Below are 26,845 nucleotides of genomic sequence, written 5' to 3' on the forward strand. Positions count from 1 at the left end.
AATGAACTAGTCATTTCTCCTACTTCTAAACCATATCTTTCTTTTGAACCAGAGTTAAATCAAGGAAGAAGGGCACTAAAATCTTTCTCTAAGTTGCAAAAAGTATCTGCAAGGAATATCAAGAATTTTCCACATGTTCCATTTTTGGAAAATTAGATTTCTAGTAAATGTTTCAGAATTTCATAATTGAAAGGGGTTGGGTGGGGGTAATGGAGGAAAATGTTGCCAACATCTATTGTGACCTTCTTCATGCCAGGCACTGTACTAGGCACATCATGTAATTTTTTTTTTTCTCATTGAATACTCTTTTTTAAAGTTTTATTTTATTTAAATTCAATTAAGTAATGTATAGTAAATTATTAGTTCTAGAGGTAGAGTTCAGTGATTCATCAGTTGTATATAACACCTAGTCCTCATTACATCACATGCCCTCCTTAATGCCCATGACCCAGTTACCCCATCCCCCCCCACTCCAGCAAACTTGTTTCCTATAGTTAAGAGTCTCTTATGGTTTGTCTCCCTCTCTGATTTCATCTTATTTTATTTTTCCCTCCCTTCCCCTATGATCCTCTGTTTTGTTTCTTTAATTCCACAAACGAGTGAAATCATATGATAATTTTCTTTCTCCAATTGACTTATTTCACTTAGCATAATACCCTCTAGTTCCACCCACATCGTTGCAAATGGTAAGATTTCTTTTTTTTTTTTTTTTTTTTTGATGGCTGGTAATATTCCGTTGTATATATACCACATCTTCTTTATCTATTCATTTGTTGATGGACATCTGGGCTCTTTCCATAGTTTGGCTATGATGGACATTGCTGCTGTAAAAATTGGTGTGCACGTGCCCCTTCGGGTCACTATGTTTGTATCTTTTGGGTAAATACCTAGTAGTGCAATTGCTGAGTCATAGGGTAGCTCTATTTTCAACTTTTTGAGGAACCTCCATACTGTTTTCCAGACTGGCTGTACCAGCTTGCATTCCCACCAACAGCGTAGGAGGGTTCCCCTTTCTCTGCATCCTCGCCAACATCTGTTGTTTGCTGACTTGCTAATTTTAGCCATTCTGACTGGTGTGAGGTGGTATCTCATTGTGGTTTTGATTTGTATTTCCCTGATGCTGAGTGATGTTGAGCATTTTTTCATCTGTCTGTTGGCCATTTGGATGTCTTCTTTGGAGAAATGTCTGTTCATGTCTTCTCTCATTTAATACTCTCAAAGGAACTATAAGTTAAGTACTGTTTTAGTTCCTGTTTTACAGATAAGGAAAATACAAATAAGATAGGTTAAGCAACTTCCCCAAGACTAGGTGGTATAGTATCTTTCAAATGTTAACTAGCATATCCAATTTGCAAAGTCCTCCTTTAGTTGAAAAACTCCATTTATCATTTATTTTGCTTCTGTCCTTGATTTGTAATTTGTATTAGAAACACTTCATCCAAAGCCTCCACTTGCCTTTGGTTGTTTATCTTATACTCATACAACAGTGTCCTTTTCACTCTCCCTCCTTTGTAGCCTCACCCAAAGCCCTGCATCGAGCTGCCAATCTCATGCTTCTGTATATTCATACAAACAATATCTTAACATTCCCTCCCTCTCCTAAAATGTTTAACTTTGAATAAGAAATAGAATTCATTGCCTCCAATCAATTAGGAGACCCATCCTTGTGTTTATGTACAGTGGAAGAAGCAATAATTTCAATAGGTTAAACTTTGATTTGGAAAAAAAAAATGACCAAAATAAAGCCTGGAATTCTGGATCAAATTTCCTTAAAAGTTGTATCAATGAATCATAGGTTTATTCTCCTTTTTTCTCTCTCAGCTCTTTTCCTGAAAATTAATGCAGCTTATGCTTCACATTAGGAGAGGCAAAATCCATAGCCCAGACCTTTCCATGCATCATTGCATCATTCTCATGATGGTAGCTCATTACCTAAATGGAAAAGCAACAGCAAAACAACACCTAGAAGTTACTAGATCTGGGATCTTGAGTAAGTCACATTCTCAGCCTTTGTTTCTTCAACTATAAAAGAAGGATTAACGGTAATACCTATTTGATGGGGCTGCTAAAAGCAGAAACTGCTATATGAACTGTAAATCCAATGATTATGATTATTATGATAATGATAATTATAGTTTGCAAGGCCAAAACTTCATTTTTAATCAATGTATAAAATCAAATATACAAATGTGTAATACCCAAGTAACCAGAGGTTTTTTTTCTTTTTTTTTTTTAAGATTTTATTTATTTATTTGAGAGAGAAGGAGAGAGAGAGAGAAAGCACGCACGAGGAGGAGGGTAGGAGGAAGGGCAGAGGGTGAGGGAGAAGCAGACTCCCCGCTGAGCAGGGAGCCCAGTTGTTGTCATGGGGCTCAATCCCGGGACCCCAGGATCATGACCTGGGCAGAAAGCAGATGCTTAACAAACTGAGCCGCCCAGGTGCTCCCAGAGGCTTTTTTTTTTTTTACAGCTGTAAATGGTGTTGGAAATTTTTAAAATTTCCCAAATTTCCAACGTTCTTCTTTTTCTCATGATAGAAAAGTCTAGGATGAGAAGATTCCTGTCATTTCAGTTTTTGCTGATACTTTTCCCTACTAGATTTGGTGTTTTAGGAGCCAGGTTTTTTGTTTTTGTTTTTGTTTTTAAGATTTTTATTTATTTATTTGACAGAGAGACACAGTGAGAGAGGGAACACAAGCAGGGGGAGTGGGGGAGGGAGAAGCAGGCTTCCCACAGAGCAGAGAGCCCGATGCGGGGCTCGATGCGGGGCTCGATCCCAGGACCCTGGGATCATGACCTGAGCCGAAGGCAGACGCTGAACGACTGAGCCCCCCAGGCACCCCTAGGAGCCAGGTTTTGCTGCTGACAGTGGGTGTTGGGAGCCAGAATCCAGGACTGAACCTAGCTTGGTGGCTCTCAGTCCTGAGTCACCCTATTCCTTGGGGAGCAACATCACCTTCAGGTTCTAGAATCAGGGTTCACCTTCTCAGGCAAAGAAGGGGGATGCTACAGGGAGGCTGGGGAAACCCACACCGTTTTCCTCCCCTGCTGATCCTGCCCTTCCTCCAGGCTTGTCTTTCAGGGCAATATTGAAGTCCTTGGGCTCAAAGTACCCTCTCTACTCCACTACTTCTCACTCATTTCCCATTCAGGGGAGTAAAGAAGAAATACTTCTGGTGGCCTTAAAAGTAGAAGGGAGTTATACGGTTCTTCACATCTTAAAGTGAAATGTTCCCAAAACCTGGCTGCAGCAAAGCTTCAAAGAAAGAACATGGCTTTGGAGGCAGCATAGGAAGGGAGCAGGGGGCGTACTATCCCTTGGGATGGTTTGGAGCAAAGGGCCTTAGGCAACGCCCAGGCACCGGGCAGTAGTGTGGAAGGACATAAGACTCAGGAGGTAGAAGAGAGGCCCATAAATGAAACCCTCAGATACCATATCTACTTTACCAGCACCCAGTTTTACCAAGTACCCATGCTGTCTCCTTCCTGCCTCCCTGGATGGAAAGAGCAGCACCGCAAGACTCTAGACCAGAAAAACTGTCATCCTCACAGTCATCATTTGTTATGTGGTTGCTGGGTACCAGGCACTGTGCTAAACACTGCATGCATTATCCATGGAATCCGCACAACACTGTAGATATCATTAGCCCAATTTGCACTTGAGGAGCATTGGGGTCAGAACATTTAATAATGTGCTCATGGTCACACAGTAAGTGAAGAGCTGAAATGTGAACACAAGCGTGTCTGATGCTGGGAACTCTATGCTCTTAGTTATTAGGAGGAACTGACACTCATTTAACTTCCCTTTTCTACTTTCCCCTATCCTCCCCCACCTACCCACCTATCCGCTTCCTTCGGTCAAGTGTGGCCAGTTTACATAGCCATCTTCTAGGAAGGTCACCACAGGTGGTTTCTGCCTCATAAGTTTCTAGATTGGGTTTTATGGCTGCCTTTCAAGTCCTGTGACCTCATGATCTTGGCCACAATAGATTGTTCCAGCAACTGCTGCTTGAGCCAAAGCCAGGGTTGGGCTTGCATTACCTCACTTAATCCTCTTAACAAATCAATACAATATTAATTGCATTGTACTGGTGGGAACACTGACGCAGAGAAGTTAAGTTACCTGCCTGAGGTGATACAGCTAGTAAGAGCAGAACTAGGATTGGAAGGTTGGTTCATCCAAATGCTTGAACATTCTGCTCTACATCTTTTTCTTGGGAGATCAGTGGAGTCGTTCTGGAATAAGAGACTCTCCTAAATGCAATTTGTGACAACAGAAGGGAGTTGTCCAGCCACTGCCGCGGGAGATACAGACCAGAGTACAGAATCAAAGAAGGTCTGAGTTCAGGCAACGGAACAGGGGTCAGAGGGATGACTTCCACAGTGGCTGTCTAGTCATGCAAGCTAGTCATGCGATGCCCTCATCAAAGGGGCCCTGCCAGCTGATAGGCGGCAATAGAAACTGTTACCTGTTTTCTAACTTCTCCAAATGGGCCTGTCAACCCCTCTCACCTCAAATAACTTAACCCAGTTCTTGTCACTTTTGCCTCACACATACACACTCCCCATAGGCTTAAACTCCCAGTAACATACCCCATCACTATCTTGGCCTGTTGGAATGGAGTGGTGAGAGCCTTGGAGCTTTGTAGGCTCTGATGCTTGAGTCCTACCCCCACTATGACCTCCAGCATTACTTCTTTCTCCAACAAGTAATTCTTCCCCTCCTTCATTGTCTGCCAGCTCTAGGGGAAGGAGTATTAGGCCTAAGGGTGCTTTCCAACAGGCCCTGAGTGTTTGGGGTGTACATCAAATATTTTCTGGGGGAACAGCAAGTCATATGCAGTGTGCAACTCAGAAGGTCATACAAGTACAGAACTTCCATGTCCTGGGTCCACCAAGGCCTTGAAGTGAGTAGGGAATGAAGCCAGAATCTTTTTCCAGGTCTTCATACTCTTCAGTTAGCCCCACTGTTTACAAGAGACATCAGAGCTCACAGAAATCCCCTTGTCTAGAGGGTGGTCAGAGCAACAAGCTGCTGGTAAGTAGTCAGTATTGGAAATGCTGGCAAGGAGCCACAGAGGACATTTTTAGTGCTCCCATAAAGTCTGTGTATTCTGAGGAACTTACAGCCATGAGCAGCTGACGTTGTAATGTCACACATATGAGGCTATTCCAAGAAAGATCCAGGAATATAAAAAGCTGGATTTCCTGGCTTCGTTGTCTTCCCTTTGAAACCCTGTCTTATGAGGACAATTTGGCAGAAGGTCAAATTGCTACCCTGATCTTTACACACACACACACACACACACACACACACACACACACACACACACAAAGAGAACAAAAAAATCATTTGGTTATATTAAGCATCTCATCATATTCCTCCCTCAGGAGGCAGAATATTAGTAATCAGAAACAGACAAAAAGAAAAAATTGATGAGGCACCCGTTTTTTACACAGACCTACTTCTTTCCACCTCTCTTTCAGGGCCTCCAGCTGTTTTATTACTTGGTCACCAGTTGCCCCAGCTCCAAATCTGTTCCTCCTTTCCATAGTCAGTAATATCTAGAAGCTGAGTTCCCAAGGCAACCACAAATATTTGTTATTCTTTCTGCCATGTGATTTCCCCTAAAAATAAACTCAGATATTTTTCCTACCATCAAAATGCCATGAAGAATGTATATGGATATTTTTTTTATGCATACCTGTGAAATAAAGAATGTGTAATGTTACTTAGGCAAAATGTCCAGGAATGCTGTGAAAGTTCTAAAGTAGAAGATTATATAAAAGGTGCAGTGTTAGATTATTCTACCTTTAAAATGAAACAAGCAAAGGAAGGCATGTGGGGAAAAGGATTCGAACAAGCTGGTACATATATGCTCACATGCACCCAAACAAGTAGAATTTGTTTTCCTTTTTATAAAGGCAATAGCAGAGTGCCTATTTGTTCTGAGGTCTTGTCAGGATTTAGCCTCTTTCCTTCGAAATGCCCCCTTGATGTGCCAGCCAAGGACTCCCAGAGACCTCCATTTGAAGCTGACAGAACTTGAAACCAATTAACAAGCTTTGCTTTCTGTTCTCCTGTGACTCTGGAGTGGATGACCTTTCAGAATCATGGATAAAGTCTCCATTTAAGATTCCAACATAGTAATGACCCCACTACACAAGTCATTGTGGCTCAGGGGGCTTCTAATTTAAAGGAGATCCTGCAAATGGTAGTGTCACAATAGCAATAGTGATAGAAAACTTTACATTTCAATGGTCTCAACAACACTTTGCAAACAGATTTATGTCTCCTCTCTTTTTGATCCTCAGAGAAACTCCCTAGGACACAGAGGATACACACACACACACACACACACACACACACACACACACACACACAATCCCATTTTACAGGTATATGAAAGCTGAGGCTAAAGAGCAAGGGAACTTGCTCAACCTGTCTGTGGCTGGGTGTCCAATTCAACCAAGCTTTCTACTTCCAGTCTCGTGTCTTTTTATCCTAGATATTCTTTATGCCTCCACCTCACCATCCGCACTATCATCCAAGAATCCTGAAACCAGTAGAATTTGTAATACAGAAGACCAGGAGTCAAGAAAACAGACTTAGAGCTTTAGAGCATCGATTCATAAATAGATAAAATAATGAAACGACTGTGGGGGGGAAAAAAAGAGAAAACAGGAAGAGCTGAGATGAACTAATGCAGGATGTAGTCACTAAGGCAACACGGAAAGTTCTCACTCCTTCCTTCACATCCTCACTGCTCATGACTGTCTGTCCTAAGACATAGGACTTCTCCCAAATGGCCCTTTAATAACCCTTTCCTCCAATATTGGATAGTCTCTTAAAATACTTGGCTAATCTTCCTAACTGACCAGGAGCAAGTTTCCAATTTTTCTTAGAACTACCATATTAGTACCAGTCACATTCATGTCACTGCTTCCTTATACATCATGATCTCTGAATCCTTTCCCATTCTGGACATACCCACTCACCCAGTTTGTCAATATCTTACTTCCAGTGTGATGCAGAAAGGGAATGTACCACCCATGGTGATTTCCAGTTCTTCACTCAATGAATCAACAAAAAGTAAACAAATAAGTATTGAATCCTGAGGGAACTTTTCTGGGGTGGTGGAAATGCTCTATAGCTTGATGAGGACAAAAAGTATCGTAGAGATAAATGAGATAGTGAGAGTCAAGCACTTAGGATGGGGCCTAGCACAATATAAGTCCTTTATGGACCACTGCAAATCAATGCCTTCATGGCACTTGCTCTGCAGTATTATCTTCAGTCCAGAGCAGTGTATTTTGAGAGAGACATTAAATTGGAGGGCAGAAGGTTGAAAGGAGAGAAAGAAACTCCTACTCATAGAACTTCCATCAGCAATTTGTCCCTCTCTGTGCCTATCCAGCTTTGCCCTGCTCTGGTGAAGACATAATAGGTTTATCTCCTGAGGATCAACTCTACCTAATTCCTGCAGTATATTAGAAACTTCTTCACCCTAATGGGAGAGCATCTGAAAATCTATGATTGCTTCCATGCCTTGGGTCAAGTGTCCTGGAAGGAATTTAACCCCCACTTTGGGAGAATCTGGGAAAACCTCCTTAGCTAAATCCATCCCAGAGTATATAAGAGTCTGTCTAGCTACCCAAGTCCTGGTCCTTGTTTCATCTCCACTCTAGGACTAGAGTCAGACCACAAATGTTGACCAAATTGGTAGGAGGCTGACTTCCTTTACTGGTTTCAGTCCACTCCTCTCATGTAGGATCTGAATTCAGTTTCTAGTGACTCTCAGGCAGACCTCCTGCCCAATGACTTGGCAACAGACCAAGAATGTACTTCTCAGATGCCCCTGCAGCTGGACCCCACACCTTGGATCAAAGCCCTTGAATATAACCATGGCCTGGATCAAACATGAGTTTATTTGTCTCGCTTGGACACAATGATCTGGACTACCTAGGGCAACGTCCTTTTACTCTCCCCCATCTACAAAGAGCTTCAGGCACATCTCGTATCTATGGATGTTCCATTTAGTACACTGACTATGAGGAATGAAAAATATTACAAAGAGCAAACATATGAGCTCATAAAGCAAAGCAGTCTGTTGAAGATTTAGTATAGGGGCAAACAGGTCTAAAAAGTTTAATAGGCCTAAAAACTTTAATAGTCACTGCTATTTTATAATTTCATTCATTCATTATGTACTCATTCATATATTCATACTTGCACTGATTTGAGTAACAATTGTCTGGAATGTGCTTGATACTGGATATATAAATATGAATAATACCTAATCCCTGCTCTTAAAGAACCATAAGAATTAATGTTCAGATGGGGAGCCTGGGTGGCTCAGTCATTAAGCGTCTGCCTTTGGCTCAGGTCATGATCCCAAGGTCCTGGGATCGAGCCCCGCATCGAGCCCCCTGGTTGGCGGGAAGCCTGCTTCTCCCTTTCCCACTCCCCCTGCTTGTGTTCCCTCTCTCACTGTCTCTCTCTCTGTCTTAAAAAAAAAAAAAAAGAATTCATGTTCAGAATGTCAATGTCATCACCTTGACGTATCAAATAAAACTTTTTTATTTTATTTATTTATTTATTTATTTATTTATTTATTTTTAAAGATTTTATTTATTTCAGACAGAGAGAGAGAGAGCATGAGCCGGGGCGGGGGGGGCAGAGGGAGAAGCAGACTCCCCACTGAGCAGGGAGCCTGACATGGGCTCCCAATCCCAAGATCCTGGGATCATGACCTGAGATGAAGGTAGACACTTAACTGAGCCACCCTGGTACCCCTCAAATAAAACATTTTATACTTGGTATGCTCTGTTAAAAGAAAGAGAAAGATGCAATACACCCCAGTAGGTTATATAAAATAATTCCATTCAATAATATTAGCTATAATTAGCACAAAATATAATGTGTGCACTTCAATTCTCTAGGTAACAGCACTGTCACCCTTTAGTCTGGCGTTCCTAGGACTGCATCACACCATTGGTCCTCCTAGTTATATGGCATTGGCCTCACTTCCTCAGCTTTAAAATGGGAAAATCAGTATTTCTCATACCATAAGTTTGTCATAAAGGTCAAATGAGGTAATGTGTACAAAGTGGTTAACATGGTGCCTAGAAAACCCCTGTTTACATTGTATCTTCCTTTTCCAATATGCCTATGTTAGTTTTTATTTGTGTACTTTACATTAACAAGATCTTTCCATTTTTCAATATCACCTTACCACCTCAATTTGGAGTTAATATCTAAGGTCAAGAGCAAATGGCCTTGTAAAGGAGATCCTAAGAAGTAAAAGCAGTAACCAAGAAGAACAACACAACCATAACCATAATCAAAAAGTAAGTAGGGATGCCTGGGTGTCTCAATCGGCTAAGTGTTCGACTCCTGATTTCAGCTCAGGTCATGATCTCAGGATTGTGAGATCAAGCCCTACATCAGGCTCTGCGCTCAGCACAGAGTCTGCTTGAGATTCTCTCTCTCTCCCTCTCCCTCTGTGCTCCCCACACCACCCCTCACGCATGCTCTCTCTCTCTTTAAAAAAAAAAAAAAGCAGCAAGTAAGTAGAAGTAAGCAGCCCAGAGTCCTAGAAATTAAAATTTGTGTGAAACTTATCAAAACTATTGCCTACTAGGAAAAGATGTTAGAGCACGGAAACTTTGTAGGTTAAACCTAAGCTTCAAGACACATTAATAAAGTGACAGTACTCCCACTCAAGGCTCGGGCTTTCAATGCACATCTGGACTCTGTATTAAGTTACAGACAACACACTTAAAGTGAGGTCTTGACAGCCAGGAGCTGATCCGAAGCTTTCTAAAAATGTTAGCCAATGGGAGCTTGACAAAACAGTGAAATACAGTGGGAAAGCCAAGGCCTCTTCAGTTGGGGAATGGCAGACATGGAGGAGTCATGATAATACCTTTCAAATATCTGAGGGACTATCCTATGGAAAGGGATTCAGAACTGTCCATATCTATGGCTCAGAGGGAAGAACAGAATAGCGAATAGCAGAAGGAAGATGCAGGGAAGAAGAAATATTTCCATTAAACTTTAAAAAGAGCAAATCTTTCAAATGGAGCTGTCTAATATGTAAGACAATTGTCTCTGGGGGTTGGGGAAGGTGTATAGGAAGGTAAGAAGAGACTTTAGGATTCAACAGAGAATGCAACTTGATCAAGAAGCTGGACTGTGGATTTGGCTGATTTGTGATAACTTTTTCAGACATCCATTGTAAGAAAAATAAAACAATGATATGCTTTCTAAGACACATTAACCATAAAATGAAGATAATAATAATATCAACCTGACAGAATAGTGTAAAGATAAAAATAATTTGTGGGACAAGTCTTCTTTCAACAGGAAAGACTGAAATGAAAACAAACAAACCCAGAGGAAACAGAGAAGAAATCTTCAATTACTGTCCTCATAGAGATGAGAAAATATGGCATCTATGAGACCAAAAGTGTGTACAGTTTTGTTTAAATTAAGCATCAGAAAATAAAAACAAGTTTTTAGTATTTAAACATTTATAATAACTGAAAAAAAGAAATTAACAAATTTCTTTGAAATTTGAAAGATAAAGTTGAGAAAATATCCTAGAAGATAGAGCCAACTGTCAAAGAGTATGGCGAGAAAACATAAGAAATTAAAATTATTAATACAAGAGAGACAACATCTGACTAATATACCTTCCAGAAAGAAAGATCAGAGAAAACCATGGAAAGGAAATTATCCAAGAAACCATATGAGAAAACCTCCCAGAAATGAAGGATCTGAGTTGCCAGATGGGAGGGGCTGAGTGCCCAACACAATAGATGAAAATAAACAAACACCAAAGTACATCACCATAAATGTTTAGTACCTAAGGGATAAAGAAAAAATCCTAAATCCTTCCTAGAAAACAGAGGCTGGGTGGGAGTAACAAGTGACATACAAATAATTGGGAATAGAATAGCATCAGATCTCAAAAATCCAAAAGACACAAAAGCCTCAATATTTTTACTCCAATGCACCTTTTCTCAGGAAGTTACCAAAGGATGTGCTCCATGCAAATGAGGTAGTGAACCAAGGAAAAGGAAGAGATGTAGTACAAATGGAGAATCAACACAGGAGAAAGGTCAGGTGAAGCCCAGGAAGACAGCTATGCAGCAGACCAGGAGAGCAACCACCTTAGACAGGGATTGGACAGCAGGTACAGAAAGGAGGTTTTAAAAAAAGAACAGACAAGAAAAGAAAGACAAAAAGAAAAATTATTGACTAAGAAATTATATCACAGGTTTGCAAAAAAGAACTAGTAATATAGAAACATAGAAAACTAAGCAGATAAAGAAATGAGGCCTTATTAATGCCAGTAAAAACAAAAAAAATCATATAGGAAAGAAAATCTAAGGCACAAACAATACTTACCTAGTCATGCTAAAGGAAACATTGGATATTAATTTAACCAAAACTTGTGGTATCATATACAGGGATGGTGTGGAGAAGGCACCCCTGCAGGAATATAAGAAAGCAAAGTACTCAGCTACCAAAATAAATAACAGAATAACATCTAAATTAGCAGTGTAAGCACAAATACCAGAAGAAATTCTGAATCTCTTTTCTTAAATCCTTTCTCTTCCCATCCCTTTGTTAATATTGGTGTTTCTTAGGTCCCATTCTTAATCCTCTTCTGTTTTCATTCTCGACATTTTCCCAGGAGATTTATTCATGCCCATACTTTCAGCCACTGATTCCATGCTCCAACTCCAACTCTCATTATCTCTGGATTTCAGCCAGACCTCTCCAAACTCTAGATCCAAATTTCTAGCAACCAACAGAATATGTCTGCCTTGATGTCATTAACATCTCATGTTTAGCACGTGCCAGGATGAACTTGTTATCTCTCTCTTCCCCTGCCAAATCTACTCTCCTTCCCGCCCCCTTCCCAGCCTTACTTTATAAACATTTATTAACCCAATTATTCAAATCTAAACTTTAGGATAACTCTTGATATCTCCCTTTTCTCCCAAAAAACCACCTAGCCCTCTACTTCAGACTCTACCTCAGAAATATTGTCTAAATCCAGCTCCTCCTATCCTTCCCCTGCCCCCACACCTTGCACCATCAATGCCTTAGTGCAAATCCCCATCATCTCTCACCTACTAAACTACTGCAGAAAACCAGTACTAGTCTCCCCCCATTGCTCACCAGCTTCTTGGTTCATTCCCTAGACTGCTGTCAGGGTGATCTCACAAAGCCAAGTCTTATGGCCACTGAGCATGATGGTAGCATAAGTGAAAATACATTTCACCACATTCTTGTGAAAATCTCTATTCCCTAAAGAAATGGGTCTTTTCCCCCAAATGAAATGCGAATGCATTAGAATTAAGACATGACACTAATGGGGATGTCTGGGTGGCTCAGTTGGTTAAAGCATCTGCTTTCAGCTCAGGTCATGATCCCAGGTTCCTGGGATCCAGCCCTGCATTGCGCTCCCTGCTCAGCGGGAAGCCTGTTTCTCCATCTCCCACTCCACCCCTGCCTGTGCTCTCTCTCTCTCAAATAAATAAATAAAATCTTAAAAAAAAAAAAAAAAGACATGACACTAATGGCCAGGATCATCTCTTCTGACACATGGCAGCATAACCAGGGGCAAGTAAGCAGAGGCCTTAGTTGGCCCTCCCAACACCCATTAACTTGGAAACAAAAAAATGAGCATTATGGGAGAAGAACAGCAGGGTGTGATGGGAGAGGTGGGGCGGGGGGAGGGAATTCTTTGGGAAGCCCCAGGTGTGTTGTTTTGTCTTGCTTTGTTTTGTTTGTTTGAGTTTGCTTTTGCATCTGTGAGTTGGCAGCCATGTGTCTATCATGAATATAAAGAGACCTTAGAATTGATCTCCATAAAAATGCATTACTCAGCTCACTCTCCAGCTCAACATAAATTTGCTCTCAGTGGGGAAGGGACAAAAGCAAGAAAATGGGTCTTGAGACGGGTCCTTCCTGGATGTCTTTATGCCTCTGGACAACAATATTGGGAGAATTCTGACAACTGTAGACTATCCTCTCAAACATGACTATATGGCAACAGGACTTTTGCCTTCTTCCCTGGATCTGAGTGAGGTTATTTTGGCTAGAGGATTAAAATGTCATCCCACACATAGAAGGGGATCTAACACTTGGTGACTGCATTCTTCCAGGATCCAAAGGGAATCTGAGGGAAAGCCAAGGGTAGACCATGCATTCCAATCATCTCTAACATTGGACTAGGATGAATTTCCCCTAACACTTCTTTAAATTCTTTTTAGAATAAAGTGAAAAATACACACATTCATTTGTACACACATACAAAAGGAATCTCTTTTTTTTTAAGGGTAAGGCCTCAGGTTAAATAAATTTTGCAGTAAAATAGAAAGACTAATGAAGGAAAAGCTTGTCTCTAAAATAGATATGATGCAGGAAAGAGAAAGAAATTCTCTTTGTTTATTTTTTTAGTTGGATACAAGAGGATGTTGCTATGAGAAGAGAACAGACTAAGATAAAAGATTTCATGGTAACCAAAAATATTGCAGCTGAATGAAAGTTTATATTGGAGATAATTAAGGAAAATTGAATCAGTGATGTAGAACACAGTCTTAGGAAAATATTCTCAGAATACAAAGAAAAACAAATGAAGGGGGGAGGAGGGAAAGGTAGATGGTGTTCAGAGATTAGAGATCCAAATAATACGTCCCTGAAGGAAAAGATAAACAAAGCAGGAACACTGATCAGAGTTATGACAAGAGAAATCTTTCTTGCTCCTAAAGAGGTCTTGAATTTGGAAATCAAGAGGGTTTACCATATGCTAGGCAAAAATCTATGAAAGGAAGTCTATACTCAGTTGTCTTATTGTAAGAAGTATAAATGTCAGGAATAGAGAACAGAAAAAAGTTTGGGCTGAAAAACAGCTGTCCTGTTTGTCCAAACTTCTTTTCAGCATCAGAACATCTCAAGACAATGGAAGAATATCTCCAATTACTTGAGGGGGATAAGATTTCTATATTTAGACAAGTTGTCACTCTCCTACCACACAATTGCCCTTTCTAAAAAATTACTTTGGTATGCATACTAGATTGTGAAGGGAAGCAAAATTAAGAACTCAAGGATGGGATTTAAAGGCATAGTGAGAAAAAAACTATATTGAAACCAATTAAATTCATGGAGGGATGAGTATAATTATTAATATCTAAATAAAAAGGAAAAATATATGAAATAAATGACTAATAGAGTTTTCAATATTGGAATTAATAATATTATCAGATTAAATAATTAAAATAAGAAAGGAGGACCCAGGGAAGCAAAAGCTCTTAAATTCTTATCTTTCATGACACAGTCAAAATTACTCTTGTTTTTACTTTGATATGAAGATAAACTTAAGCTCAGGAATATTTTTCTTTTAAGATAGCCACAGATAAAAATAAAAATAAGATGCCTGTTATCCACAGCTTTGTAGAAATATAGATAAAAACAAATAAAGCAGAAGTGCAGAGTCTGTATAGCAAAAAGCATAATATGAGAAAACATTAAATACCAGGGAGAATAAAACAAGAATGGCAAGTAAAATAAATGTGAACTAATATATTTAAATTCCTACATGAAAACAGACTCAACTTGGATTTTAAAAGAGGATACATGGAAAACAAAATGAAAATTCCAGCTGAGTTCTTTGCAGAAATTGACAAGCTGATCCTAAAATTCATAAGGAAATTCAAGGGACCCAAAATAGTAAAAACAATCTTGAAAAAGAAACAGAATTGAAAGACTCACACTTTCTGATTTCAAAACTTACTTCGAAGTTATAGTAATCAAGACAGTGTGGAACTGACACAGAGATAGACATACAGATCAACAGAATAAAGCTGAGAGTCCTCACATTTATAGTCAATTGATTTTCAACAAGGATGCCAAGAAAATTCACTGAGGAAAAGAACAGTCTTTCCAACAAATGGTGCTGGGACAACTGGATATTCACATGAAGTTAGGCCCCTACCTCACAGCACATACAAAAATTACTCAAAATGGATCAAAGACCTAAATGTGAGGGCTGAAACTACAAAACTGTTTGAAAAAAACATAAGTGCAAGTCTTCATGACTTTGGATTAGGCAAAGGTTTCTTCCCCAAAGAAGATACACAAATAGCCATTAAACACATGAATAGATGTTCAAATCAATAGCCATCAAGGAAATGCAAATCTAAGCCACGAGATACCACTTCACACTCAATGGGATAACTATAATCAAAGATCAATTATAAAAGGTTTAGGTAAGGATGGTTATACACTGCTGGTGGAAATGTAAAATGATGCAGCTACTTTGAGAAGCAGTCTGGCAGTTCCTCAAATGGTTAAGCATAGACACATGACCCAGCAATTCCATTTCTAGGTATATATCCAAGAGAAATTAAGAACATAGGTCCACACAAAAACTTATACATGAATGCTCAGAGCAGCATTATTCATAATGTCAAAAAGTAGAAACACCCCACATATCTATCAACTGATGAATGGATAAAATGTAGTTTATCCACACCGTGGAATATGTGATATGAAATGTTGAGAATAGGCAAAACTATAGCAGAAAGTAGATTGGTGTTTGCCAAGGGCTGTGAAGAAGAAAGGGTGCATAGAGAGGAAATAGACGTGACTGCTAATGGATATAGGGTTTCTTTTTGGGGTGATAAAATGTTCTAAAATTGATTGAGGTGATGACTGCACCATTCTGTGAATATACTAAAAAAACCACCGAAAAGTAGATTTTAAATGGGTGAATTATGTAGTATATGAATTATATCTCAAAATAATAATAGGATCAACAACTACGGGCTCAAATCTCAACTTCAACACTTACTAATGGAGAGACTTTAGGTAAGTGACTTAACTACTCATTCTTCAGTTTCTCATTTGTAAGATAGGGAGAGTAAACAGTACCAATTTCAAACACTTATTTGAGAACTGAGTTAACATCTGTAAGAGCAGGAGGTGGCCCAATACACACTAAACCTGTAGATAAACTAACTAAAGCCACCACCACTTCCATTTATTAAAAAGTTAATGCATTAGTTTCCTATGGCTGCCATAACAAGTTACCACAAACTTGGTGGCTTAAAGCAAAATACTCATTTACTCTCTTATTACAGTTCTACAGGTCCAAAGTCTGAACTCTGTTTCACTGGGCTGAAATCAAGGTGTTGGCAGGGCCGCTCTTTCTTTTCCATCTTTTTCCAAACTACATTCCATGCATTCCTTGGCTTGTGGCCCCCTCCCCCATATTCAAAGCCAGCAGAGTAGCATCTTGCTTCAGTGGTTACATTGCCTTCTATGTCAAATCTCCCACTCCCTCCCTCTTACAAGGACATTTGTGATTGCATTTAGGGCCCATCTGGATAATCCAGGATAATCTCCCCAATTCAAGATCCTTTTTTTTTAAAAAAGATTTTATTTATTTATTTGATACAGAGAGAGAGAGCACAAGTAGGCAGAGTGGCAGGCAGAGGCAGAGGGAGAGGGAGAAGCAGGCTCCCCCCTGAGCAGGGAGCCCAATGTAGGGCTCGATCCCAGGACCCTGGGATCATGACCTGAGCCGAAGGCAGACGCTTAACAACTGAGCCACCCAGGCACCCCAAGATCCTTTTTTTAAAAAATATTTTATTTATTTATTTTTGTGAGAGAGAGAGAGTACAAGCAGGTGGAGGGGCAGAGGGAGAAGCAGACTTCCCACTGAGCAGGAAGCCCGATGCAGGATTCGATCCCAGAACCCTGGGATCATGACCTGAGCCGAAGACAGATGCTTAACAGACTGAGCCACCCAGGCGCCCCCCACCCCAGTTCAAGATCCTTAAGGTAATCACATCTGCAAAGACTTTTTTTCAATATAAGATAACATACATGAATTCTAGGGATTAGGAGCTGTAATCTTGCAGCCTACCTTAGTTACTATATTGACCAAAAAAGAAGAAAAAGAAAGTAAATCTATGAAAAAGCTCTATTTCTATGAAAGAAATCTTTCTAAGTTCACCAAAATAAAGCAATAAAAAGAAGACATTAAGCAAAAGATGGTATCAACAACGTTTTTACATAGCTTAAATTAGAAAATGTGAGTACTGCACTATTAATTTCTGTTAACTAACCCTGTTCACTGGGAACCAGGGTGTTCAGGTACTCCCTACCCTGCCTTTTCAGCATAAAGCCTAAAAGAATTATTTTGCTGATGACACATTGCTTCAGATGTCTTTTTGTGTATGTGTCTGAGTCTTTATCCACTTAAGCAATACTGTTTCAATTTATGGTTCAGCGATTCTGACCCCACCTCTTAAATCCTGCCAACCAGACCCAGGGCCTGGTTCCGGCCTCCTGGGGCCTGCCATCGTTAGTTGGAAGGGAAAGGCTTGGTAATTCTCACACCCATTCTGTACTTCCTAAAGTTAGGTCGCCACGCAAGGCTCAGCTGCCTCAGAAGCCATCTGAGAACTTCCTCTCACCTTCCTTCTCTTTCCCAACACTGCATTACTCCTTCTCTGCATCTACTTTACCTTCCTTCCGTATTCCCAACTTTCCATCCAGCCCCCACTTTTCTAATAAGCTACAATAAAAATGACTCACATCACATTTTTTCCCCCTTGAACTGAAAATAATGGATATAGACTATAATTTCACATAGCAGAAAATTATAGTTGGGGAGAGATTGCCATATGATTGAAATGGCTGGATAGACTTGTAAATACTCATTTTTATATCTTAAAAACAGAATATATCTTCTTTATAAGTATTCATAGATTTATAAAACTTCACTACATGCTTAAGCACAAGAAATCTCAGAGATTATAAAGCCATATTCTCTAACCATTGTGAAATAAAATGAAAGATCAATTAAAATTAATGGTTTAAACAAAAAAAAAAATCACTTGAAACTAAAAAAGTATATATTATCCTGCATTAAAGAGACAATAAAAACACAATATTAAATTACTTTGAAAACCAAACCACAGGACCACAGATAAAAGTATATTGGATCTATTTATAGCTATAAGTCTTTGTATAAAAGACACTAAGGGAAGATTCAGAAAAACTGCTGTGGATATGGCAGAAAAACTTGAGTATCTTTATTTGATGAAGAACTCACATAAATTAATTTGAAAACATAAAATCCAAATAAGTAATAAATGGGCAAAGGATAGAAATAGTATACAAAATAAGAAGCATATATTATGTGAAAAATGTTGAATTTACTGGTAATTAAAGAAATACAAATTAAAACAACATAAAAGTAGATAAGATTATTTAAAAAAAAAAAACATGGAAGCTGTCAGGAATGCTTAACAGGAACTGCTTGCAGGAGCAGGAAGGGTCTACCCTTAGGGAAAGTAACTTGGCAACATGGAAGCATGTTACACAAACTCTCTGCCTTCTTTTCTCCACCAGCTTCCTTTTTCCTCATATTCCCTAAATTTTTCAAACTAAAGGAATTCCATTAGTCCTCTCTGCACCCACTTCCTCCCTTTGCACCTGGAGTCATTCCTACCTCACTTCTATAGAGTGGAGACAATGCCCAGGCACGCTGTTCCCAGTCTCAGAGCCCTGAGTCCTACCCCAGGTCCCTGGCACTCCAAACACCCAGCAAAGGGTTCTAAAGACAGCCAAATGTTCTGCTCCGATACTTCTCAGGTTGAAGGCAAGGAATGAAAGCAGCTTAGGGAAACTTGGATCCATGGAGAAAAGGTGGGAGATGTTTAGGAACTCCAACACAGGGCCTTTTTGTGTAATAATAGTTTGTGTGCAATAAAGATTCAGACTTCTTTCTTTTATGGCAAATTGGAGGCCTCAACTTCCTGTTATAGGATATATACTGAATGAATGAATGAATGAATGAATGAGTGAATTCGATTTCCCATGATCCTGCAATGACATATAGCAGGGACCCAAAGTGGCAGCTTGGTGGGGGTGAGGTGGCACTGAGGGAGGAAGGGGTTGGTCATTGGTACCAAAATAAGCCCTGAGACTAAGGCATGCAGTGATCTTATGATACAGCTAGCTGAAGTGTGGTCTATGGAGGGCACCATTACCATCACCTGGGAGCTTGTTAGAAATGCAGGATCTCAAGCCCCACCCCAGGGCTACTGGATCAGAATGTGCATTTTAACAAGATCCCCAATGTAGCACATGTACGTTAGAGTATGAGAAATACTGCCTTAGAACACACACATACTCATTCACCAAGATAGAGCTAGTGCCTCTGCTCTTCTGTACTTCCATCAAACCATCAAGAGGTTTGATGATTCTTTACCACAGGAGCTTCCCTCAATTCCAGCCTCCCTCCAAAGACTCACAAAGAACAGACCGTATGATTTTCCCCAGGCCTCACCTTCACTCTGCACAGGCTTGAGCTCAGCACTACTGCTCAACCTCATGGCAGGTGGAATTAAATGCCAATGCTCCTAGGCACAATCACTGTTTTAAAGTGCAGAGGCAACCAATAAGACAACACAAAGAAGAAAATGCTCTTAAAATGTGGTATGGCCAAGTAAAAGTAGGACCAATCACGATCATTTGTAAAACCTCTTTATCACATGTGCCTAATGACCATGGAAGACAATCATGATTAAGGAAATCATTTAATATGCAGCTGATTACTTTGCAAAGGTTTATTTGATTACATTACAAGTAATCCCAACCTCACATTCAAGACCACACTTTGGACTTCTGCCTTCAAATCTCCAGGATGGACATGAAAATAGGTTCCCTGCTTGGAACTTAAAAAAGGTAAAAGAGCTTTTTACTCTTAAATATAGGCTGTAGTTTTGGTAAAAGAGAGAGAAAAGGTCTTTAAGCACTGCTGGGACTTGAAAGGAGATTGTTGTGCACACCAGACTACTCATCTTTCTAGGTCCAAATGAAGTTCCCATCCTTTGAGAAGTTTTCCCAGAAATCATCACTCCCTATTCTGTTTCTCATGGCATTTTATTTAGACTTCTATTACAGCTCTTAGGGAGGTAAGAGAATTTATCCATTAGGAATCCAGGCTTTGCAGCATAAATATGTGGGTCTAGATTCCCCCTCTGCTGAAGGAAAGATTCCAAATGCATTCTATGAGGCCAGTATTACCCTAATACCAAAACCAGATAAAAATACTACAAAAAAAGAGAACTACAAGCCAATATCTCTGATGAACATAGATGCAAAGTCTTCAACAAATATTAGCAAACCAAGTCCAACAACATATTTAAAAAATCATTCACCACAATCAAGCAAAATTTATTTTAGGGATGCAAGACTGGTTCAATATTTGCAAATCAATAAACATGATACATCACATTAACAAGAGAAAGGATAGAAATCATATGATCATCTCAATGGATCCAGAAAAAGCATTTGACAAAGTACAAAATCCATTCATGATAAAAACACAACAAAGTAGGTTTAGAGAAAACATACCTCAACATAACAAAGGCCATATATAAAATAAAGCACAGCTAACATCATAATGGTGGAAAACTGAAAGCTTTTCCTCTAAGATCAGGAACAAGACAAAAATGTCCACTCTTATCACTTTTATTCAACATAGTACTGGAAGTCCTGGCCACAGCAATCAGACAAGAAATAGAAATAAAAGGCATCCAAATTGGTAAAGAAGAAGAAAAACTTTCACTATTTGCAGATGACATCATACTATATATAGAAAACCCTAAAGACTCTACCAAAAAACTACTAAAATTGATGAATGAATTCAGTTTAGTTGCAGGATACAAAATTAATATACAGATATCTGTTGCATTTTTATACACTAATAATCAAATAGCGTAAAGAGAAATTAAGAAAACAATCCCATTTACAATTGCACCAAAAAGAATAAGATACCTAGGAATAAACTTAACCAAGGAGGCAAAAAAACCTGTACTCTGAAAACTATAAAATATTGATGGAAGAAATTGAAGATGACACAAACAAATGGAAAGATATCCCATACTCATGGATTGGGAGAACCAATATTGTTAAAACATCCATACTACCCAGATTTACAAATTTAATGCAGTCACCAAAAGTATTTTTCACAGAACTATAACAAACAATCCTAAAATCTGTATGAAACCATAAAAGATTCCAAATACCCAAAGCAATCTTGAAAAAGAAAAATAAAACTGAGGTATCACAATCTTAAATTTCAAGATATACTACAAAGCTGTGGTACTATAAGCAATATGCTACTGGCACAAAAATAGATACATAGATCAAGAGAATAGAACAGAGAGCCCAGAAAGAAACCCATACTTTTATGGTCAATTGATCTATGACAAAGGAGGCAAGAATATCCAAAGGAAAAAAGACGGTCTCTTCAACAAATGATATTGGGAAAACTGGACAGCCACATGCAAAAGAATGAAACTAGACTACTTCCTTACACCATACACAAAAATAAACCCAAAATACATTGAAGACCTACATGTGATACTTGAACCCATAAAATTCCTAAAAGAAAACACAAGCAGTAATTTCTTTGACATCGGCCTTAGAAATAGTTTTCTAGATATGTCTCCTCTGGCAAAGGAAACAAAAGCAATATTAAACTATTGATACTATACCAAAATAAAAAGCTTTTCCACACATCAAGAAAACAAAAAGACAACCTACTGAATGGGAGAAGATATTTGCAAATGACACATCTGACAAGTGGTTAATATCCAAAATATATAAAGAATTTATACATCAAAAAACCTAAATAATCCAATTAAAAAATGGACAGAGGACATGAATAGGCATTTTTTCAAAGACATACAGACGGCCAATTGACACATGAAAAGATGCTCAAAATCACTCATCATCAGGAAAATGCAAATCACAACCACAATAAGATACCACCTCACACCTGTCAGATTAGCTAAAACCAAAAACATAAGAAATAATAAGTGTTGGGGATGATGTAGAGAAAAAGAAATCCTCATGCACTGTTGGTGGGAATGCAAGCTGGTACAGCCAATGTAGAAAACAGGATGGAGCTTCCTCAAAAAATAAAAACACTACCATATGACCTAATAATTCCACTACTGAATATTTACCCAAAGGAAACAAAAAAACTAATTTAAAAAGTATATGCCCCCTTAAATTTACTGTAGCATTATTTACAGAAGCCAAGATACGGAAGCAACCCAAGCATCCACTGATAGATGAATGGATAAAGAAGAGGTGGTAGGGGCACCTGGCTGGCTCAGTTGGTGAAGCATGCAACTCTTGATCTCAGAGTTGTGAGTTCAAGTCCTGCACTGGGTGTGGAGCTTACTTAAAAAAATAAAATAAATAAAGAAGAGGTGGTATATATATTCAATGGAATACTACTCAACCATAAAAAAATAATAAAGAATAAGATCTTGCTGTTTGTAACAACATAGATGGATCCAGAGGGTATAACGCTATGAAATAAGTCAGTCAGAGAAAGACAAACACCGTATGATTTCACTCATGTGGAATTTAAGAAATAAAACAAAGAAACAAAGAAAAAGAGACAAAAATAGACTCTTAAATACAAAGAACAAACTGGTAATTGCCACAGGGGTGGTGGGTGGGAGGATGGGTGAAATAGGTGAAGGGGATTAAGAATATACTTATGATGAGCACTAAGTAATGTACAGAATTGTTGAATTGTTGGGGCACCTGGGTGGCTTAGTCTGTTAAGCATCTGACTCTTGATTTTGGCTCAGGTCACAATCTCAGGGTCATGAGATCGAACCCCATGTCAGGCTCTGCACTTAGCACAGAGTCTGCTTGTCCCTCTCCCTCCCCTTCTGCCCCTCTCCCCTAAAAATGAATAAATAAAATCTTTTAAAAAAATAGAATTGTTGAATCATTATATTGTACACCTGAAACTAATATAACACTATATGTTAATGACACTTGAATAAATAAAATAAATTCTCCCTCTTCCTATACTAGCTCTGTGACATTGGCCAAGTCATTCTCTCCACAGCTATAAGAAGCAGAAACCTGTATCACAGCTTTGTTGTAAAGATTATATGAGACAATGCCTGGCACATAATAATCAATGTTAGCTGTTATTATTAGCATTTCAGAGAGTCTGGTTTCGATTAGAGTTGGTTGTATATAAATCTGTCTTCCTCACTAGACTGTGAGCAAACTGTTTATACCCCACACATCTGGCATAGGGACATAATGGTAGACATACAATATTTGTCAAATTGCTTTGAAGGTATGCCAGGAAGAGGAAAGGGAGGGTGCTGGAAACAAATTTAATGTACTTTATGATTTTACCCAGGGCCAACCTCTGCAGTGTATGTTTTTCTTCTATTACCAGAGTACATTGTCTCAGACTATAAGGTTGCTATTTAATGGGGTTGGGGAGGCACTATTTCTGGAACCAGATGTTCTGTTCAGAGATAGCAAGGTTGTACTAGGAGGCATCTGAAATCTCCAGTTTGGCCCCTGGCTGAATGGGGAGTGGGGGCTGAAGTTCTGCCAGAGCTGGACTGGCTGAACTGGGTACTCTGGCATGGGTACCACATCAGCTCTGAAGCCCATCCACGAGAAGGGATGCATCTCGTTTCTCAGTGTATTCACTTAGAGGGATGTCTTACTAGAGTGCATAAAAGAACAGTACGTACCAGTGGGAACTCTATTACATATTCATAGGTCCCCTTTTAGTTCTCATTTGTTTGTTTTCGTAGCACTAGGATTTATTAAATTGTGCCTTAGTACAGATGCTGGGAATTGCCAATGGTGCTCTTGATGTATAAAGCCCGGACACTCTGCCAATTCTTCTTGAGCAATGACACCAGGAAATTGACAGCCAAGCAGATGTTGTACACAAGCTCATCATGTGTTATCTTCACAGGCCAATGGCCACTGCCAGACACAGCACCTTCTTCATCTGGAATTTGATTGTGGACTTTACTTCATCCACTTTGGCCACCATGTTCTCATTGTGGGTCAGCAAGGAAGAGAACATGCCAGGCTTATTCAGGCCTGGGCCCAGGATTTGTGAGATCTTCTTGATCAGAAATTCTGAAGCCAAAAAAGGCATCATACTTCTTAGCTAGCTTCTTGATTAATTTTTTATTTTTGTTGAGTTTCTTCAGCACCTTAATGTCCACGTGGGGAATATCCACAGCCTTGGCCTCATCACAGTGCTGCCGGTCCCCCAAAACACATATGGAGAACTTGGGCGGGGAGGAGACTTAAGCCAGACGGTGCCTGAGAAGTGTATGTCCTTCAAAGAGTCATAGCTCTTCAAGCTGAGCTGCAGCTCCACTGTCTTCAAAATCTTCCAGCACCTGCACTGCTCATACAGGGTGTCGTGGGACACTGCTGCTCATGGTGCCCTGCACCGCAATAACCAGAGAAGTCACAGGTCCCCTTTGAAACCAGCCTCCTGATTCTTGGATAAACATCAACTAAAATAATAATACTTAGTTTATTAAGTATTTGTTGCACTAGACACTGCCGATCCGAAGGTGGATAAAGAAATTATAGTCAGGGTAAGGGGGAAGCAATTCAGACGACAGGAATGTGGATGAGTGTGATGAGCAACAGTTTAGGAGTAAACAGTGAGGTGTTGTAGAAACATCCAAGACAGGAGCTAATCTAAGGCTCAAAGGGTTGGAGAAAGCTTAACGCAGGGATTAACAACCAAGATGAAGCCTGAAGGAATGATTGCAACAGCTAACATTTATTGAGCACATACACTATGCATCAGACCCTGTTCTGAGAATTTTGCATGAATCCCTCATTTAGTCCTTATAATAACCCTATGAAGTAGATATTATTATTCTCTTCATTTTACAGATGAAGAAACTGAGGCACACAGTTAGTAGGTAGTGGAGCTGGGATTCAAACCTAGGCAGCATGGCTCCAGATTGAAGGGGAAGGAGAAGGCCAGACAGGCCTTCAGGGCAGAGGCAAGTGCCATGCAACAGTCTGAGGGGGAGGAAAGGAGCGAGGTCACTTGGGGAAATGAAAGTGGCTGGGGGTGGGGTTAGAAGTTGAGATGACTGGGCTTACTCTGCAGGTTAGAAGAGAAACCAGAGGCAGGGGATTTCTGGTCTGCGTGATTACTGTCACCGAACCCCTCCTAGCCAAAGTCTCTTCCTTTTGTAAAAGGGTAAAAATAACAATAGCTGAGCTCTACCGTAGAAAATGGCCGTGAGCACCAAATGAGAAAAATGAACGTGATCCGACAGCAAAGCACAAATTCCTTCTCAGACTTGAGATTTCAGTAAGTATCATTTCCCCAGTAGCTTCAAGGCTTTGAAACCCAGAATCAACCGTGTCAGAGCAGTAGCCAGAGCTTCAGGTGGAGTAACAGTGTGGCAGCATACAGAAAGAAAGGCCCACAAACCCTGTGTCCAACCACCCTCGTGGGATCCCAAGGCAAGCCAGTCGCTCAGTATATCAACTCCACCACCTGGAAAATGGGAATGATACTGATAGCACTCACCTCTTAAGTCGATGCGAGGAATAAATAATATGGGTAACGTGCTTAGAACAGCTCCCGGCACAGAGTAGAGACTTAGTAAACATTAACAGCTACGACTGCTATCATTATTAAGAATCTGTTGGCTACTCATCCCATTGCTCTGCATTCTATGTGATAAAAACGTGTGGGGATATCAGAAATTGGAGATGATGAAGAAGGTTTACAACCCTACACAGCCACACTGCTGTGGAGACTCTTCCTGGCTCCCATGGGCTGGCAAGCAGCTGGCTCTCCGCAGTGGCAGAAAATGCCCAAAAGAGGTAAAAGACAGAGACGGCACACCATCTGTAAAAACCAGGCTGCTCTTACAGTTTTTAGACAAAATCTAAATATAGTCACTCAGATATGCCTTGCTTTTTCAAGATAAAACTGTTCATCCCTCCAACCCTTCACTTGCCCCCCCCCACCCCCCCCGCCCACACAATCCAAGAAACATTCAGTCTTTTGCAGGACATACTCCGGGGTCCTGTTATGACAGCCTCTTGCCACATTAACTTCTCTATCTAACTCCTGGCCGAGAAGCCTTTGCTAATTTCACAACAGGAAAGCATGCAGGAAATTCGAGAACAAAACAAATCTCCTACACACAGAGCCCAGCATCTTCAAGCAAACTCACTGAGGTACAGACCCGAAGCAAGATGACTCTGGACTATAAATGAGGCAGCTCCTTCTTAAACTGCAAAGGGACGGAAGAAGTCATTTGCCGCTAAAACACCAGATCCGAATGCAAATTGATTATGAATATGCATGAGCCCCTCCAGCTTGCTCAAGAGCCACCCTTGACTAAAACCCCCCGGCTTTGCTTCCTAAAAAGTTTCCCAAAGTTCTTTCTCTGCCTCCTCTCAGAAGGAGAGGGTGGGAAAGTTCATTTGGGGATTTATCCCTCTTGCTCTTTCAAGTACTTGCTTTTGGTCTGGGCTTTTCGGGAGTTTTGTTTTTTGGCTTTTTTTTTTTTCTCTTTTTTTTTTGTTTTTGTTGTCCTTAAGGATTTAGATCAAATCAATTTGCTCTTACCCTTTCTATCTTCCATAATTGGCAGCTTTTGTTTTCTTCCTCTTTGCTCTTTATTTTTTTCAGCCTCTGCTTGCTGTGGTCGGTCTCAGTGAGAGAGGTACTCAAGGAACCGAGATATAACAGACCCTCGGGCTCATGGGAGGGGCTAAATTAGCCGGCCCCGTTTCGGAAGGAACCTCAAACCCTATGTCTCTTTCATTGACTCGACTCGAAAGAAGAGATTGGCTGAGTCCAGCTGCTCATTTCCCTAAAGACCACGAAGAGTTGCCCGGTTGTAATTCTTAAAGCAATGTATGTTCAAGTATGTCTCTTTCCCTCTCTCTTTGCTACAG

At 39.9% G+C, this 26,845-nt stretch overlaps 1 protein-coding gene across 4 annotated transcripts in view; it reads right to left on the reverse strand.

The window, feature by feature from the left end:
* The window catches only part of ENTPD1 (ectonucleoside triphosphate diphosphohydrolase 1), a 97,439-nt gene extending 70,806 nt beyond the window's left edge, over nt 1-26,633 (reverse strand). The window contains exon 1 of one of the 4 annotated variants that reach the window (XM_078077316.1): nt 26,514-26,633. Coding sequence is in view for 1 of the 4 variants with exons in the window: in XM_036111652.2 (XP_035967545.1) it covers nt 26,514-26,529 (16 nt within the window). In the remaining 3 variants the exon portion in view is untranslated. Of the gene's footprint in view, nt 1-25,460; nt 25,781-26,127; nt 26,148-26,513 lie in introns of those variants that run through there. The other 3 variants (XM_036111652.2, XM_078077317.1, XM_036111653.2) reach the window with 3 other exon arrangements.
* Between the last annotated feature and the right edge of the window lie 212 nt (nt 26,634-26,845).

The sequence above is a fragment of the Halichoerus grypus genome, chromosome 7, assembly GCF_964656455.1.
Source record: "Halichoerus grypus chromosome 7, mHalGry1.hap1.1, whole genome shotgun sequence".
NCBI lineage: Eukaryota > Metazoa > Chordata > Mammalia > Carnivora > Phocidae > Halichoerus > Halichoerus grypus.